Genomic DNA, 19,381 nt, shown 5'->3' on the forward strand with positions numbered 1-19,381 from the left:
AGTTAAAAAATGTTTTGTATCCACAGTTTTTTTTTCCTTAAATGTTTTTCTGGGTTTTGTCAGGTCGTTGTTTTTCGTATTTCACAAGTAAGGAGAGTTGCATTTTTAATATGTATGATAGCATAATAGATATTTCTGTCTCTGCAATAATGAAGTAATAAGCCTACGTCTTCTTTTATTTCTTCACAGGGCAGCCCAATGGATCCCATGGTGATGAAGAGACCCCAGCTGTATGGCATGGGCAGTAACCCTCATTCTCAGCCACAGCAGAGCAGCCCTTACCCTGGAGGTTCCTACGGCCCCCCAGGCCCGCAGCGGTATCCCATCGGCATTCAAGGTCGGCCCCCGGGGGCCATGGGAGGCATGCAGTACCCCCAGCAGCAGGTTTGTGCTAGTTTTCGCTCCACTTCCTCCCATGTTTGCTCCTGGTGTCGTCTTTGTCTTTTCCTGTCTACTGAAGGTTAGTTTTGAGACAGTTGGGAAGCATTTCACGGATTTTCTGCTTTTTAAAAATTTTCGTAGTTTCTTGAAATGATCACAGGTACAACTGTTTCCCATCTCTTTTAAAAGCAGGAAAAGTGAGCTTCTTAGAACAAAGTGGACACAGTTCCTGTTCTATTTGAAAGATTGACCGTGTCACCGTTGTGCAGCAAATTATATAGATCAGAGCCCTGAAGTGAACTTGGCTTTCTAATATTTCTGATGGCAGACAGTGTCAGATTTTGAGCTGTGAATAAACTTCTTAAGGTGAAGTTTTAAGTTATTTAAAGGTTTTTCTCATAAAGACGGCATCAGCTTAAGTTTTCTTTAGTCTGCCCAAAAGTTATTTTGCTTTTATTTCTCCTGTGTCTTTTGAAACAGCTTTCTGTGTTTCTTGTAAGAGAATTTCATGTGTATCACTTCTCTTAGGTTTGATGAGTTTTGTGTTTTTACATAAAACAAGCAAAAAAGACTTTCTGCTCTTAAAAAAACAATTCTCCTTTTTCTCTAGAATCAAATAGTTGGAGTTACCTTAAATGACCATCTACCTTCTGGCAGTAGTAAGCCCTCAGTCTCTTGCACCCTGGAGAGTGTATTCTTGTAATGTTGGCCTGAGGAGCTGCAGACTTGTTGCAGGTTTAGTTACTAGAAACGCCAGAAAGGCTGACTTGCAAATTACCACACCAGGCCTTTCATCCAATAGGATACCAGTCTCATGCCCACCTCGGTGTTCCCAGATAGGTTATCCCAGAGGGCTACCAGCAGCCTGCTCCAGAGTCTCACAGTTGCTTTCTCTCAGGAAGTTTTTCTCTACGTTTGACCAAAAATCACTGTGGAAAAAACAGAGAACTTTGGTTCTCTACAGTGGATGTATGCGCTGTATCATACTTCATACGCTCTGTAGCTGTGTCTAAAGGTTCACGGATAAGTTTCAGAGACTGAAAATTGTCTTTCCTCTTTATCTTAGTTTGTCCTTCGGTGTCATTTTTATTTTAAGGCGGTTGTAGGGGAAGATAGAAGCAGTTCAGCCTTTGAATCCCAGCTGTTGGTTCTTTAAGTGGTCTTCGTTCTTGTTAGAAGTTCTGACCCCTTGTTTATTAAATGGTATGTGAGTCCCTCAGTCGTGTCCGACTCTTTGCAACCCCATGGACTGTAGCCCACCAGGCTCCACTGTCCATGGAGTTCTCCAGGCAAGAACACTTGAGTGGGTAGCCATTCCCTTCTCCACGGGATCGTCCCGAACCAGGGATTGAACCCGGGTCTCCTGCACTGCAGGCAGATTCTTTACTATCTGAGCCACCAGAGATTGGCCACTCAGAATTCTAGCAGTCACATACTTAATTGTACTTGTAATATTTTTTTTGAACATTACTCCTTTCTTCTAGTAATATTTTACCACCTAGAGTAAAACTCTTCAGTTGAGACTGCTAATTATGAGGAGATAATTTGTAAATGATTGAAAAGTCAGATGAGAGCTGTAATTTTTTTTCCCCCTCTCTCCCTTCAATTTTTTTAAGTTTTAAAGCTAATTTCCCCATAGATGAGGGGAAGAAGGCCCAGGCAGGCAGCTGCTCAGGTCCTTGTCACCAGCTGGTTCGGGGCTGACAGTTCTGTGTGGGACTCTGGCCACAGAGAGCCAGCAGGGGCAGTGGGGCAGCAGGGGAGTGGAGGCCGCCGCTCCCTCTCCATGCACCTTCCTTTCTGCCATGTTTCCCCGAAGGGAAATTTGGAGAATCATTTCAAAAGGAGCTCTTCACGGCAAGCTACCGGATGAACCTTTTCCTCTGAATGAGTTAAAGTCTTTTTTTTTTTTAGATTAATTAATTTATTTTAATTGGAGGATAATTACAGTATTACAATGGTTTTTTGCCGTATATCAACATGAATCCGCCACAGGTATACATGTGTCCCCTCCATCCTGAACCCCCCTCCCTACCCCACATCCCTCCAGGTTGTCACAGAGCACCAGCTTTGGGTGCATTGTGTCATATGTCAGACTCGCACTGGTTCTTCTACATATGGTGATGGATGTGTCTCAGTGCTACGCTCTCGAATCATCCCACCTTCTCCTTCTCCCACTCAGTCCAAAAGTCTGTTCTTGCTGTCTGTGTCTCCTTTGCTGCCCTGCATGCAGGCTCGTTGGTACCATCTTTCTAGATTCCATGTATATGTATTAATATACGGTATCTGTCTTTCTATTTCGTGAATGAGTGGAAGTCTTGTTAGAAGTTTAAGACGTTGGCTTATTTTGCAATCCCAGAGTGGGAGTCTTAACATTCTTCACAAGTGTGAAGAATGATTACCTGGGAATATTTTTTTTCATTGTTTTCTTCCCACATACATAAGGCTAAAAGTGGAGGACGTACACAGTCATATAGAATGACCACAGTTTGCTTTTTTGTTTTATTTAATCCCCATGGTTCTTATGTGCTTTTGAAATCCAGTAACTCTTGGATTTATTTGAAGGGACAAATTGCTGAAGATTACTCACCAATGTTTTAGCAAATTTTTAATTAAGATTTTAGATTAGATATTTTACTGCTAACCAAAAAAAAAAAAAGAAAAAGCCTAATTCTATTTAAGCACAACTCTTTCTGATAATGAAAGGAAAATAGGGTATCTGGTAAGAAACTGAATGCCCTGGCTATCAAACTTCCATATTTGGGAGTTTAATCATAATTGAAAGTTCTAAATAATCTGTATTGCTCTTTTACTTTTTCATTTAGTTATAATGTAGCCTTGAAATGACATATCTTCTTTTGAAATCTAAAAGGCTAAAAAGCACTGCTAATGCAGTTTTGAGTGTGTGTAACATTTTAAAGGGAAGTCATAGGGCATACTACCGAGTTCATGTGATCAGGCAGGTGTAGGCTAATTAATAGCTTTGGAAAGGAAAAAAAAATGGTGTAGTTGTTGGTGAAGGTTATTAGAGCACATTTATTTTGTTAGCTTTAGTCTGTGTTTGGCGAGGAATAGTCAGTGAGTTGCTTTATTTGTGAATTTTGGGTAATTATAAATTTGGTCTGCAAACAAGGTCCTGGCACAGTGATTGGCTGCTGGTCCTATCCGTCTTCTCTTAGGCTAAGGCAATTGGCCAAGGATTGTTGTGGTCATGACTGCTGGTGTTCTTCTGGGAAAAAGTTGGAAGATAATGATGACATTGAGTTTTTATTGAGTGGACATCACCACTTAGGCATGGCTTTACTTTGGACGACCTCCAAAGCTTTCTGTGCTTGGTTTGTGAACCTCTAATGAGCTGAATCCAGTTCATTTAATATTGCTCATATATTTCTGCAAAGGATTAAAATGCAGGAATTCAAGTTTGTAAATTGAGTTGCCCACTTACCAGCTGAGTGGTAAGTTGTCTTTGGCTCAGGGGTCACAGTTTTGATTCCTGGCTGGCATTCTCTTCCTGTGATAGGAATTTTAAATGAGTATGTGTTCAAAAGAATCACAGTGCGTATATGAAATTTAACATGCTGAGTATCACTGCTTATTTTTTTATCTCTGAGAGTCAGGGGGAACTGGTCACTGACTGTTGGATTTTAGTAACCTAGTGATTCTTGATTTGTATGGTGATAATTTTATTTTTGAAATATACTCATGACTGGGTCTTTGAAGCATGACGTGATAATAGTACATCATTTTGGTATTTATTAACTGGAACTAGACTTGTGGTCTTTCACTTGCTGATTCTTTCACATCATCAGGCAAATACATAGCTAAACAGATTAGTTTTGCACGTGCTCTGGAAACTAGTCTACTTGGGTTTTTATTGAGCTGAGAGGGGAAATGAATTTTCTATGCCTCTGTGAAGAATGTTCTGCCTCTAGGCTCCTGGAATTCAAACCTGGGGATGGTTAACAGAAGTACACTGGTTGATTTCATCTGATACAGAGCCACATAGAGGATATATAATCTGTAAGGCTGCTAGAATCTGCTTCTGTTTTTTTAAACTTAGACACCAGTGTGTCCTTTGCGGGATCAGGGATGTGGGTAAGCAAATGTTTATTTCATTTTTCTTGTCCTTTGTGATTGTAAATGTATACATAGGCCTATGCTGACTTGCTCTAAAAAAGATTTTTCATAGAAATAGCACCAAGAAGAAATAGGTTACAGAAGCAAAGTTATATTTATTTGTGTCAAGCAGATTTCAATGATGTTGTATGAGATTTTTCCCAAGTTATCAAGGGTTAATTGATATTTTAACTCTCTGTCTTGTCGAGGATGTTTATATAACCTGATACCTGTTGGAATTATAAAACCAACCCTGGAATTATAAAACAGGGAAAGAGAAAGAGGGCAGAGTGGGGATTTTAAGTTCATGAGTGGTTTTGTAATGGGAAAACATGACTTTTTAGTTTTTAAAAATACGTGTGTATTGTAAAGCCCTTTACAACAGCAAGAATATGGACCATGGCAAAATTAAATAGAATTTGTTATTTTTGTTAAGGTGACCCATTTGCACTTACCACTTTCAATCTAAATAACAACTGAATTTAAAACTGAGGTTGTTTTGAAAAAGACTTTAAAAATGAACAGATGTTTTAATTTGTGTCTTTATCTTCTACACCCTCTGGATATGTATTTTGCTATGTGTTTTTGGAGTAAAGTATTTGTTTCAGAACGTAAGCATTTTATTTGGTACCATCCTAACAGCCAAAACACTTCTTCCAGTGCAAATGTTTATTTTGGCAGCAGATGTTTCTAAAAGGAGACAAACATTACAATTGTTTGGCTAAAATAAATGTTTTCTTTGGGGTTATTAAGGAGCCAAGTGAGTTCTAGGATTCCCACCTGTGTTACTTTGTATTGTTAGTCTATTCTGGGGAAAAAATTGCTTTTTAAAATATAGTTAAAATCAAAACATACTTTTAACTATATTTTTTAAAAAATACAGTTTGATATAGTTTAAACAATGTTTCTGAAAAGTTAGGAAGAATGGAGTGATGAGGACTGGTAAAATTCTTAAAAATTCCAGTTTTTTGACATGAAATGTTCATTTATAGTTAGTCTCTGAATCCTAAGCATGAATTCAGTGTGCTCATTCACTTCAGTCGTGTCCAACTCTTTGTGACCCTATGGACTCTAGTCAGGGCTTCATTTTGCTTTTCTCTCTAAAGAGCATGCTGCTGCTGCTGCTAAGTTGCTTCATTCGTGTCCGACTCTGGGCGACCCCATAGACGGCAGCCCATGAGGCTCCCCCCGTCCCTGGGATTCTCCAGGCAAGAACATTGGAGTGGGTTGCCATTTCCTTCTCCCATGCATGAAAGTGAAAAGTGAAAGTGAAGTCTCTCAGTCGTGCCCGACTCTTAGTGACCCCATGGACTGCGGCCCACCAGGCTCCTCCGTCCATGGGATTTTCCAGGCAAGAGTGCTGGAGTGGATTGCCATTGCCTTCTCCGTCTAAAGAGCATAGACCTCCCATATAAGGAGCATAATAGGGTGTGATAGGATGAGAAAGGAAGGCTTGACAGTGAAGTAGATGAAGGCTTAGCATAATGGAGAGGAATGGGTGCCTAGTGTCTGTTTTACATTCAGAGTTTTAATTTTTTTTGATAGTTCATATTCACTCAGAGACACCTACCTGGACAAATTATACTGTAGTTTAGCTGCTGAGTCCTGTCTGACTCTTTGAGACCCCATGGACTGTAGCCCGCCAGGCTCCTCTGTCCATGAGATCTCCCAAGCAAGAATACTGGAGTGTGTTGCCATTTCCTTCTCCAGGGGAGCTTCTCTACCCAGAGACAGAACCTGTGTCTCCTGCATTGGCAGGTGGATTCTTTACTGCTGAGCCATCAGAGAATCCCCAAGTGATCCACAGATTAATGTAATTTCTATAAAAATCCCACAAGATGTTTTTAAAATATAGACAAGCACATGATAAAATTTATACAGAAAACCAAAGGAAAAATGGACATGGGAAGCTAAATCATTTTTAGGAAGTATAAAGAAAATAGAATTATATATATTAAACGTGCATTTTATGTGTGTAGATATATACACATATAAACATCAATAAAAGAAGGTAAACTTTGAAACTAGTGAAATAGTGATGCTTTGAGATTTCTTTTGCTCTCTTACCCACAGCATTTTTATATATGCATGTTTTGTACTAAGAGTCTTGGAGCCAAGCTGTTTTGCTTGTACACCTGAAATGTTTGGAACTCTTTCAGTGGATTGCAGATTTATATAAATAATGGCCTTTTGTTGGCCACATTTTGTCTTTATTTCCTCACTTGTTCTTCATCAGTGAGTATGAAGGTATTTAAAGTTTACTAGCAAATACATTTACACCTCACATTTCTGCTTCCAAGGAGATAGCAGATGCTACTGTCTTTGATGCCAAAGTTCCCTGTAGATGGAGTTTTGTACCAAGAAAATATTTTTGAGAAGATCCGTAGGTATGGTAATTTTTATTTGTGCTTTAAAATTCAAATTTCTGGACTATATGGTTTTCGTTACTTCTTACATTGTAGTTAAATTTCAACATCTTCTAAAGTATTCAGTGTGACATTTTTAACAGAGGTGTGTAAAAGAGATCATATTTTGTTGTTTATTCTCTAAGTCGTGTCTGATTCTTCACACCCCCATGAACTGCAGCATGCTTTGGTTAAATATAAAGTTCTAAATCTTTAGCTTTTTTCCTTAAAAATGAGGAAAGACATGGTTTTATGCTTGAAAGTTTAATGAGAAAATATGAAATGATTTCTCTTGTAGTTTGGAAAGCTACTTTTATATTAGGAAGTTTATACTGATATATATGTGTGTGTGTGTGTATTTTAAGCAGACGTTTACATTGTTCTAGAGATGCTAAAGGTTCTATAGGTGTATAGTGCCTATTCTCTGCTGGTAGCTTATACCATTGTCATTTACATATGAATCTATTATTTACAGATATAGACTTTAAACCTAAAATATCTGCTAAGCTTCTCTATTATACTTCTAGTTTTAGTTGTAAATCTCAAGTATATGTTTTCGGTAGCATTACAATTACTTGAATATATTCTGTATAATTTTGGTTTATTTGCTTTCATCAAAGAAACAAGTATGATATTTATGTGAAAATTTAAACTGTTAGTTCAGTTAGCACTAACAGTTGATAGCAGTAAAATCAGCCAACCACATTCCTTCACTGCTCCCTGAAAAACAAACAGCAGCAACAGAAACACCAGAAGATAAATTGAAAGTTAAAGTATTCGGCATAGCTTAGGCCATTGGTTCTCAACCACTGTCCTACAGTGCAAGAATTATACACGACTGAGTGAGTGCACGTTTGCACATACACACACACACCCAACCTGCCCACCCTACATTTAAAACCTCTCAGGATGTAGGCCCATATCAATTGCATCTAAATATAAGCACTTCCTGCTTTCCTGGTTTTCTGAGCTCCACAGGTGACTCCCCTGTGCAGCTGAGGTGAACAACCGGGTGTCAGACAGAAACCCCAAAGCAGCTTCCTGATGTGCACCTGTATTCGATGGGCGCTCCTTCTCTAGTCCTCTTCCAGTGAGTCAGAGACTCACCACCGCTGAAAGGGTTAAAGAACCAGGAGTTGGGACAGTTGAGTCCTTGTCGATTAAATGCTCCATCTGTGTGCAATATTGGAAAAATCTGTATCTCACTCTGCTCATCCGCTAAGTGGTTCTGACTATAAGATCTCCCAGCTTGGGTTTTCCTTTTAAAATAATCATAAGTTAATGTCGTTTTGTTTTAGTTTTGGATTTTGGAGTCTTTTCATTTCAAATAGTCTTCTGAAATTTATGGGTTGATGCTTGACAGGTTGTATTAATACAACTACTAAAGCAAATTCTTTAAAATTCTTTCTAAAGAAAGCTATATTTTCTTCAAAGATTAACAAATTGTTGTCATCAGTACAATAAATTATTTTCTAACTTTTTATAATGAAGATTTTCTCAGTGAATGTCTTTCTTCTGAATATCTGATGTGTGTTAGATATGTAATTTTTTTTAATAAGTAGAAAATCTTAAGGTTGAGATACTTGCTTTACTTGGAACCACAAAAAGAAGCAAAGAGAGCCAGTAATTACTTACACATTTTACACATTATAACTTTCTAAGTAGTTCTGAAAATAGTATATACTGTACAACATTGGGATAAGCTGTAGCAGTGAATTCTAAATAGAAATAATCAGTATTAAAAGGTTTGTTCTCTGCCATTCCTTTAACTCCTCTTTAACCTCCACGAAGAAGAGCTGGATGGCTTTGGTTTTTTTAAAGCAGGTTTTTTTCATAAGGGTAAAAGAAGTCTTTTATGCTCCGGGAAGAAAGTGAAATTCTTCCTGGTAAAAGAGTTGTTTATGGCAGTGTGATTATTTTTATATGCAGCACATTTATTAAGGCCATTTGCCCTTAGAGTTTTGAAACATCTGTAAAAGTTAAAACTGTAGTTGTGAATGGAACTAGAAAAAGACGTTAGTAGAAAGAGAGAAGAGGAGAAGGATTGGTGGGGGCGTGGAGGGAAGAGGGGACTCAGAGAAAGAGCAGGAAGCTGCAGGAGTCTCGTTTCTCTCAGCAAGGCCGTGGCCGCCTCACTAGTGCGGGTTTCTCTGACCTCAAGAGGAACTCTCTGCATGAGCCAGGTGTTAGAAAGTTCCTGGACACTCTGGAGCTGGGATTTGAGTGTGGTTAGTGTGTACATGTAACATGAACATCCTTTGCCTACTAATAAAGCCCCAAACTCAAACTCCATAACAGTCTACAGTAGCAGGCATTACCCAGCTTCCCATTTCCCAGATACTTTTTTTGTAGGGGGAAAAAAAAAATCTAGAAAACAGATTGCTCCAAAGATTTAGCCAAATTGGTCTCCCTTTATTGGTATTAAATCATTAAAAGTATACTTAAAAAAACAACTACCAAACACATCAGTAGAATTGGCTCTTCACGGTTAGTCAAAGGCACTGCCTTTGTTCTAAGAAACATCAAATGTTCAGAAGCTCAAAGTAAGATGAGTAGCAATAGCAAAACAAAAAAAAAAGGAATTAAAATGCAAAAAATCTATCGTTGCTGGGGTAATTAAGGTTTACTTAATGGCCCTGAGACTGAAAAAAAAGTCTAGTTCTGCCTGGGTGGTTGTAGGAGCTAGTCCCAAGGAGGGCTGGGGAGATGTCTGCTGGGAAGGGAACATCAATTTGAGATGTACCACAGAAGAGACAGACAAGCAGAGAGAGTTCCCAGCACTAAAAGCAAAAAGTTCCTTTCTCCTCTATTTCATCACCATCAGAGAGAGAGAACTGAAGGAGAGGTAAGGGTCAGACAACTGTTGGTCTGTGGGCTTTGGAATACTTTCATAAAACAGTCAGCCAGAAGGGGAACTTCCCTTTCCTGTCATTACTCTGCTGCTTTGAAATTTCCAATAAGATTTGAGATATCCCAATAACCTGGGTATTTGCATCTTTGGGGGTTCTCCCCAGCATTCTGGGCTTCATAAAGAAACATGAGTTCCCTTCTCTGCTTCCCACCTGTATGTCCCTTGCCACTGGTCAGTATCTTGGAGATGAGAAGATCTCATTTCCTGGCAGGTGGCCAGATTTTGGTGGTTGGGGAGGGGAGAATTCCCTTCCATGTGCACTGAGCTGCCAGAGAGCTCCCTTGCTTGAGCGCTGTTGGCTCTGACTGAGCTCTCCCCCATTCCTCTTCCTTGCTGGCTTCAGAAATAAAGGGAGGAAGGAGGGGTAACTGGTCCCGTCTTCACAACATCAGGTGCATCTCAGCGCAAAAGCCTGAGAATGGCAGGTAGAGGACGTTTTACTCAAGGGTGCAGCGGGTCACAGAGTGATTACAGAATGAGCAATAAAGCAGAGGGGTCTGGGGGGCGTTCAGTTCTGACCACTGCCGCCTGGAGCTGCAGAAGTGGGGCAGCCAGCAGCATCCAAGTCACACCAGCTGTGGTCAGTCCATCTGGACGAGTTTAAGTCCTCTGGCGGCATCCTAGCTGCAAGGGAGGCTGTGCGTTTGAGTTCTGAATTCAAAACTTGAGGGCAGAGCTTTTGGTGGTGAAATTTTTGTAGAGAACACTTGACAGTTCCAAAGGTTCTCCTGTGTAAAAAAATATCCGCTCCCCCTCCTCCTACAGTCTTCCTGACTCAATAAATGGCAGCTTCGTGCTTCTGCTTTGCTTGCCCAGACCAAAACTTCACAGTCATCCTCTCTTCCTCAGCCTTTCAATCTGTTAAATAATCCCATTGCCCCTTCTTTTAAAATAGATCCCGGAACTGACTACTTCTCCCAGTCAAAACCTGGAGGGCTACCATCCTGACCAAGCCCCCATCTCCCATTGGGATTATCACAGTGGACTCCAGAATGGTCCATTTAGAGGGTGCACTTGGCCTTGCCTTTGTGACTCCCCTCTTCCTTCAGGGTGCCTGAGGCTGCACTCCTACCTGCCACCCCTCAAAACTCCAAACCCTGGTCCTTCCACCCCTCAAAACTCCAAACCCAGATCCTTCCACTATGTCTTTGTGTTGGTGGTTCCTTTTGCCAGGTCTTTTTTGTAAAGCATGCTATTTCTAGCTTTCTGTTCAAAGGCATGTTAATTTGAGATGCCCTCTCCGACTTATTCCAGTGAAGTCACACAGTCCTCCCATCGGGCTGCTCCTCTTCCTCTGTGGTGCACACCATGCCCTCGGTGGTGCTCACCACTCCAGGGTGCTCCTCCCCCTTGGTGGTGCTCACTGCACGCAGGCGCTGCTCCCCCTCAGTGCTCCTCCACCTCCGTGGAGCTCCTCACACTAGACTGCTCCTCCTCCGTGCTGCTCCTCCTCCGTGCTCCTTCTCCTTGGTGCTCCTCCTCCTCCGTGGTGCTCACTACCCGAGCTTGGCTGCTCTCGTTAGGACAGAATCTCCGGATCGCAGGGGCTGGTTTTTGCCCGGCTGTAGCCCGTCGTCTTCCCCAGTGACTCAGTGATAAGAAAAGCCCTGCCTGCCAATGCAAGAGACATGGGTTCGATCCTGGGTCAGGACGATTCCCCTGGAGAAGGAAATGGCAACCCACTCCAGTATTCTTGCCTGGGAAATCCCACGGACAGAGGTGCACTGCAGTCCACTGGGTCACAAAGAGCCAGACAAGACTGAGCGACTATACAACAGCCAGCCCATCGGCTAGAGCAGTTCATGGCACTTCACAAACATTTTCAAACCCCTGGAGGGAAGAATTTGCAGAATTGTAGTAGCCTCCGGCCAGTGAAGCCTGTGGACCCCAGTGAAGCCTGTGGACCCCAGTGCCGAGAGGTGCTTGCGAGGTTAGCAGCGCCGCTGCCACCTGAACTCGGCCCGGGGCGGAGGGAGCTGGGGGGCGGGGTGGCGCGCGCTCAGCGCCGCCTTCCTCGTGTCCGCCTGAGCTCAGGGCCCAGGTCCTTTGCTGACCGCGTCGGAAGCCTGCTGCCAGCCTTGGAGCTGTCCTTTTAAACCCTGCTTTTAGACTTCGGAGGAGGTTCCAGAGGCTGGTTTCCTGCTGTTGCTTACTGCACTGTATGTAGTGCGGGGTCTGCCCTCCTCTGGCTGGTGCGCACCCCGTGGACTGGGGTGTAGACCGCTGCTCCCTAGCCTCAGGTGGGGTGCCGCCCTTCTGGATATCGGGGTGCTGAGTGTGCTGCTCCAACAGGGGCAGGCGAGCGGAGATTGTAGCTCAGAGCCAGACTGGTGCAGGTGTGATGCGAGCTCAGCTCTTCCCCTTAACCCTGCTCATCTGACAGGGCTTACTGAAGGATATACCTCCCCCCCCCCTCCACCCTCCCCAAATAGTTAGGATGCCGTTTATAGAAAACAGACGTTTTCCGGTAGGGATTTACTGCACCGCCGGAGGGAAGAGAATTCCTTCCCAGTGGAGGCAGAACTCTGCCCTGGGTGGTGGAAGTACGGGGGTTGCAAAGTGGTGGGGGGAACATTTTACAGCCTCGCTTAGACGGGATTTGTGTAAAAGTCAGTGTTTATTCATGGAAAAAAAGCCTTAACTGTGACATTTTCGTTCTCCCTAAGTGGAACTGATAAAAGTTGAACTCACTATTCTTAGTAGACGTGCTTTAAAGGGCCAGACCAGTTTTCTCAGAAGCTTAGCTTTCAGAAAGGCTGTCTTGTCCACAGAGATTTGGAACTGCAGCCTGTACACCCACTCTGTGCTGTGGCTTGTTCCGGGAAGCAGGAGGCCGGGGCCGCGCATAGAATGCAAGTACACTCGGAGTAAAGAAAGGTGATTTAGATGGAATTTAAAAAAATCATTGCCATGCGGTTTATTCTAGTTGAGGACGCATACTAGGTAAGAACATTTTCACTTTTAAGGAAGAGAAAGGTCAGGAGTCACTGGTCTCCCCCTGCCCCCAGTTAGCATTGTCATCTTCCTGCGCCCATTTTGCTGTGATCATCATGGGAGATGGTCACGAGGTGACAAGTAACAATCGTGGTGCAGTTATTATACTAAATACCTTTGCATTGTTGTTCATTCGCTCAGTCGTGTCTAAATCTCTGTGACCCCATGGACTGCAGCATGTCAGGCTTCCCTGTCCTTCACCGTCTCTTGGAGCTTGCTCAAACTCATGTCCATTGACTTGGGTTAATTCTCAGCCATGCTTCTATTTATCTCCATTTAAAAATTGCTATTAATAACAATAGCTTGGGTTTCTCAGGTGGTGCTAGTGGTAAAGAACCTGCCAGCCAACCAGGTGAGGTAAGAGACGTGGGTTTGATCCCTGGGTTGGGAAGATTGCCTGGAGAATCCCATGGACAGAGGAGCCTGGTGGGCTATAGTCCATAGGGTCGCAAAGAGTCGGACACGGCTGAAGCAACTTAGCATGCACCATTTGTTAGGGCTGGTTCTCTGTCAGGCACTAGTTTTCTTGCTTCACATACATTAACTCAGTCCTCATGATGGCCTTTCAAGGTAGCTGTTAGGATTCTTAGTTTATAGATGAGGAAACAGAGGAGGGAGAATTCATTCATTCATCAGGTTCAAATTGAGGTGTCTATTGAGCGGCACAGCACAGACTTCAGATTCTTGGCTCTTGAACTGTGGGCCCGTGCTGGCGCTACATTTTATGATACTGGTGAAACTGGAATGGTTCTCCTCACTGAGACTAGGGTTCATTTGAGTTCTTGAATAATAAGACATTATAGTTAAGGCAGCTTCATTTTGACATTGCATGTTAGTTTCATGGAATGTCCTTTGTGAGTTTTATCAAGTTGAAAACCGAGTGTTACCTCCCGTGTCTATCACACGTAGAATTTTTTTTTTTAAATTTGAGGTCAAGTTCACATAACATAAAATTAACAGGTTTAAAGTGTACCATTCAGTGACAGTACATTCACACCATCACCTTTCTCTAATTCCAAAACATCTTTGTCATTGCCACAAGACCCCCTGTACCCATTAAGTGTCACTTCCTAGTTCCTCTTCCTCGGTCTCATCCCCATGACAGCCACTAACTTGCTTTCTGTCTCTGTGGATTTACCTGTTCTGAATATTTCATACAAATGGAAGCGTACAGTATGGGTCCTTTTGTGTCTGCGTACTTTCAGGGATTGTCCCAGTGGTAGCATGTATAGGTGCCTCATTCTTTTTTTTTGTCTGAATGTTACTCCACTGTGTGGATAATACCACATTTTATTTATCCATTCATCTGCTGATGGACATTGGGTCATTTCCACTTTTTAGCTATTATGTATAGTGCTATTATCAACATTTGTATACAAGTATTTATTTGAATGCCTCTTTTCAATTCTTTTGGGTATATACCCAGGAGAAGAATTGCTAAGCCATATGGTAATTATATGTTAAACTCTTTTAAGGAGCTGCCAGACTGTTTTCACAGCAGTTGTACCATTTTACATTAGAATCGCAGGATTTTAGCCCTGATCTGCTATTTACTGAGGCCAGAGCGTCTTACCAAACCCCCTCCATATATCACACAGTTCTCATCAAATCTATGAGGGATGTAATACTACTTACTTTGCCTGTGGGGAGACAGGAGTGGTTAGGTAGCTTGCCTGAGGTCATACAAGCATTAGTTGAGATTCTGCTTTTCCTTTAGATAGATGACCTTAAAGAGCGCCTAGCCCAGGGTGTCTCTTGTGTCCCACTAGTGTTGGGCAAGATCATTTTGGGTGGCATGTATATACAACATTCAATAACACTGGATTGTATAGTAAGAATTCTCTTGTCCATTTTGTCTTTCTTTTGAACGGAGATGTGTTGAACACTGTTCCCAAACTTCATGGCCCCCCCTTCCCTTTCTTCATTTTCTAAAGAATAGGCCTCAGTCTAAAAGCCTTGGGCAGGCATCATCATCCAGTTAGAAAGTAATCAAAGTATATTGTCTTTATAATACTTAGTTTTGTGATCTCCTGTTTATGATATACTGTTTATAAATTTCTATTTATGGTAGTAAACACAAAGTTTTCTTTTAAAATAATTAGAATTAAAGTGATGACTGAAAAAACTCAGCTCATGCTATAAGTTGAGTGTACACACTTGCAGGTTAGCTCAGCATACACACATTGAGTTTCTGCCGTGTGTTCTGTGCTGCACTAGGCACTGAGGGATATATAGATGACCATATTCAGGTCTTTGCTCCCGAGATGCTCTGCAGAGAGCTAAGTTGAGCAGTGTGTAGTGAGTGCAGGTACTGGTGTTTAGCCCCGGCACTTGGCAGCAAGGAGAGCACATTGGGGTCTCACTGGGTGGGGCTAGGAAGGGGGAAGTGGGCATACCGTTAGACTACAGGTGTGAGTACAGACTCATTCTAACAGGTCCTTGCATGTGTGCTCCGTCATGCCCGACCCTTTGCAGCCCCATGGACTGCAGCCCACCAGGCTCCTCTGTCCATGGAATTGTCCAGGCGAGAATACTGGAGTGTGTTGCTATTTCCTTCTCCAGGGGATCTGACTCCTGGATTGAACCCTAGTCTCCTGTGTCTCCTGCATTGGCAGGCGGATTCTTTACCACTGTGCCACCTGGGAAGCCCATAAGAGGTCCCTACTGGATTTTAAAAATTGGTCTTTTGGATTCATATAAATATCGTTATCTCATATACATGCCCATTAGTTTTCTTCTGTTTTCTTTTTTTGATTTATTGAATTAAGAGAATATAATCAAGCTCCTTAATGGTTTGTTCACTTATTGTCACCAGACATTTATTGGTAACTGTAGGGAAACTCAAAACACTCAAGGAAAGCCATGTGTACTTAGATAAATGTGCGCTGAGTACGTGCAGTAGATTTGGGTAACATGCTCCAGGAACGCTAAAGCTGCTTGGGGGAGGGAAGGTGTCTTCCTGGAGTCGGTGTGTTGGACCTGGGCATTGGAGTAGGAGTTCGCTGGGTCTGGAAGAGGAAAGCAGGGGTGCTTGGGGTGCTTCTCAGTTCAGTTAGGCTTTAAACGATCTTTTAGTGAAATCTGCAGATTTTTCCACATTTTAAGTTTAAGTACAAGCGTAGATTCTGACTTTTATTTTTTCTTCGCGTGCTCCCCAATTTTCCTTTCATCTTTGTTCATCTTGGTGCCTTGATGGATCGATTCAGAAAGTACCAGGGCCCCTGCATGCAGGCTACCTGGGTCTTGTTTGAACCAGGGGAGAAACTGTCTTTCCATGGTTAGGCTTCCAAAATGGAGAAGATTATTAAAGTAAATGTCTCAAGAGGGGATGGAAACGTAGAATTGTTTTAATAAGTAGACCTTTTAAAAACGGCCTATGATTTCTATTAACCTTATTTTCTTATGCCTCAGAGATTATTATGCAAAACTGCATCTGCATCATACAGTTAAACGCCTCTGTGGCAGTTTATACTCAAATAGTGCATATTCACCTGTGCAGTCTACATTGCTGATGAATTTTGCTTTTAGAATAGGAACCTGCCAAAAATCTCAGGTAATATTCAGATAATATAATTGGTACTCTGAACCTTAATTCTGGTGTGTTTAACTAGGTAAATGATGATATGGGAATATATAAAAAAGCTAAAGAAAAACTTAAATATTGTTCGTTTTCCTCCTTAAATGAATTTACTAATTGACTTTCATGTTTAAACAGGAGTGTAAAAAACTGTATCTCTTATCAATATTTCTGATTATTGTCAATTTTATCTGTTATTATTGGATGTGACTAACACATTGTCCTGGTAACATATTAATAGATAGCATATCTTTTCTTGTTTTTTATTACTGTTTTTATTAGTATTCATTGCATTGTTTTTATATTAATGACAAGATATAAGATTGGCCTTAAATGATTATTAAAAATTAGTTACATGGAAATCCAGAGCAACATATGAATTAAATCAGATGATTTCTTTTCAAGGTAAAGATGAAAGGGATGACTTACCTTGTTTTAAGTTGATTACCTTATCCTTATAATTCTAATATGGTAATGGAAGCTTGAAAATCCTAGTGAACCCTAGTGGCTCATCTGCCATTTGGAAACCTGACTGTGAACTTAGGTTTTGGTTGCTTTGCCAGATATGCACACTTCAAACACTCCTGCAGATAACATATGCTTGTTATATCTGGCAAATTATTTATAAAGATTATATTAAGAAGGAAATCAGTGTCAGTGTCAGTTTTTGTAAATTTTCCCTTGTTCCCATTGCAGTTTTACTTTAGTTTGGTCTGGTGCATGGACCATGGGGTCAGTCTGATTGGCTGGGCAATGCAGCTGACCCCAACAATCTCTTCTTAATGGATTATCATATTCATTCTGAAGGATCTTTCTTCTTTGTACTTAAAAAAATGCAGTGTGCTTTAAAAATTAGTCTCACAGATATTTAACATTGGTTGAACATCTGGCTACAAATGAGTATTAAAGCGGGTCTGCAGTGTGCTTCCCCCTCAATATAAAGCACTTGCCATCCAGGGGCTCACAGTCTAGTAGAGGAGACATCTAAACGAAAAGTTGCCTCAATATGTGGACACAGTTTAAAGAATAGTATTATAAGACGAGAAAAATACCAATCTCTCCTTGCCCATGAGTTTCATGACCTGGAGGCATCCATTTTTAACTCGTAATGATTTATTCTGGTCCTTAAATCCATTTGTAAATGACATGATTATGTTGGTTTGGACTGTATGTATTAATTTTACTATGTAAAAGTTAACTCTTTTACACTGTTTTGCCTTAAAATTCCATTTCTGATACCATTAAGGCTAAATCAGCATTCATTGTTTACATTAGTAAGACTCTATAAAATGATTGTCTTTAGTTGAGACATGAACCATGAATATAATTCCTTAATATACAGTATTTTGTATCCTGGAGTTGATAATTGCCTCACTGTATTTTTTTTGAAAAGTATATTTATGTATATCACCAAATGATCTTCATCCTCTGATAGAACTGAACAGGTCCTCTCAGTAAGGTGGACGCCATGAATTAATCAACTCTGTTCAATGTTTTTCATGTTCTTGCATGCCCACCCTCTCTTAAATAGCTGTTTTATATTTGGAGAAATGCCTTACATTGAAAAACTCAGCTTCTGCACTTCAGAACTCAAATTCATAGCCTCCCTTGCAGCTAGGACGCATTCACATGACTTAAAGTCTTTCAGTTAGACTGACCATGGCAGATTTTGATCTGGAATGAAGCATGTTGCATATTTCCAAATTTCTGTGGCTTTGGGAAGCAGTGGTTGTGTCCCCTGTCAGAATGGGAATCTGTGTGCCTCATTCTTCATTCTGAACTCCAGTACTCTCACATCTTGCTGCATATGTGCAGTAAAATTTCCCTTATCCATCCTTCTTAGAATGACTTTGGCCTGCATCCATGTCTTCGTGTATTTCCTCATTTTAGCAACTTATATTCTCCAGTACCTGGAGGAGGGCATGGCAGCCTGCTCCAGTATTCTTGCCTGGAGAATCCCCATGGACTCTTCAGAGGAACTTGGTGTGCTACAGTCCGTGGGGTCACAAAGAGTCAGATAGAACTGAGCAACCAAGCGCGAAGCTCAGCACATTCTCCAGTAGCTCCGTAGAAGGGTGCAGGAGAGGAAGGTTTCCCTGAGTGTCAGAAAGGTGTGTTTTCTATCACTATGCGTGACTGGTTGGTTGGTTGAGAATAGAACTCTAGGTTGGAAATAATTTTTCCTTGTAAATTATTGTTTGATCTCTAATTTTCTGTTGAGAAATCTCTGCCTCATCCTTTTTATGTCACCTATTTTTTCCTCTCTGGTGACTTAAAAAGCTTTTTCTGTCTCTGATTCTAAAATCTTGATGAACCCTGGAGTTGAGATTTTTCTGATCATTTGCTGAACCGATCCAGTGTGAAACTCAATTCTGGGGAGTTTTGGGAGGGAGGGCTGCCATTTCTTTGACAATTTCCTCATCTTGATTTTCTCTGCTCTGTCCTGGAACTACTCTTAGTGACTGTTAGAAATCCTGGATTTGTTTGTTTATTATTTAATTCTTTATGTTTTAAACCTCCCCTTCTATCCTTTTTCATCTCTTTGTATTTTTTTGTTGTTGTTGTTGCTCTATTTCCTGGTAGATAGTCTTTGTTTGTTTTCCAGCCTTTCTGGTGTGTGTTTTTTTATTTCTGTTTTCATAGTTTCACTTTCCACAAACTTATTTTTGTCATAACTGCTTTTTTAAAAATCCTGTCTTATTCTGTTTTTCCTTGATGCAATAGTTTATCTCAGTGGAAATCATTTTAGGATCTTTGTTTCTGAAGATTTGCTCCTAGTGTTCTTTGTCTGTTTCTTTGAGTCCTTATTGTCCTTACACTTTCCTGTCTTGCCCGTTGGAGGTTTTCTTGAGTCATCTGTTGTTAACAGTTTGGTGCCATGGACAGAAAACTGAGAACTGATGGAAAAGCTCTGTGCGCTCACACAGGCTTGTCCACTGTGAGGCTTTGTAGATGGGGAGGGGATCATCCCCTCAGATGTTGTCGTCTGTGTTCACC

The 19,381-nt window shown here is 41.3% G+C and overlaps 1 protein-coding gene across 11 annotated transcripts in view; it reads left to right on the plus strand.

Moving 5' to 3' along the window:
* Positions 1 to 19,381, plus strand: part of ARID1B (AT-rich interaction domain 1B) — a 424,945-nt gene that overhangs the window by 48,792 nt on the left and 356,772 nt on the right. For all 11 annotated transcript variants that reach the window (XM_060419862.1, XM_042253667.2, XM_015097501.4 and 8 more), the window contains exon 2: positions 190 to 384. In XM_060419862.1, coding sequence (XP_060275845.1) covers positions 190 to 384 — 195 coding nt within the window. The remainder of the gene's footprint in view (positions 1 to 189; positions 385 to 19,381) is intronic.

This window comes from Ovis aries, chromosome 8 (genome assembly GCF_016772045.2).
Source record: "Ovis aries strain OAR_USU_Benz2616 breed Rambouillet chromosome 8, ARS-UI_Ramb_v3.0, whole genome shotgun sequence".
Lineage (NCBI taxonomy): Eukaryota > Metazoa > Chordata > Mammalia > Artiodactyla > Bovidae > Ovis > Ovis aries.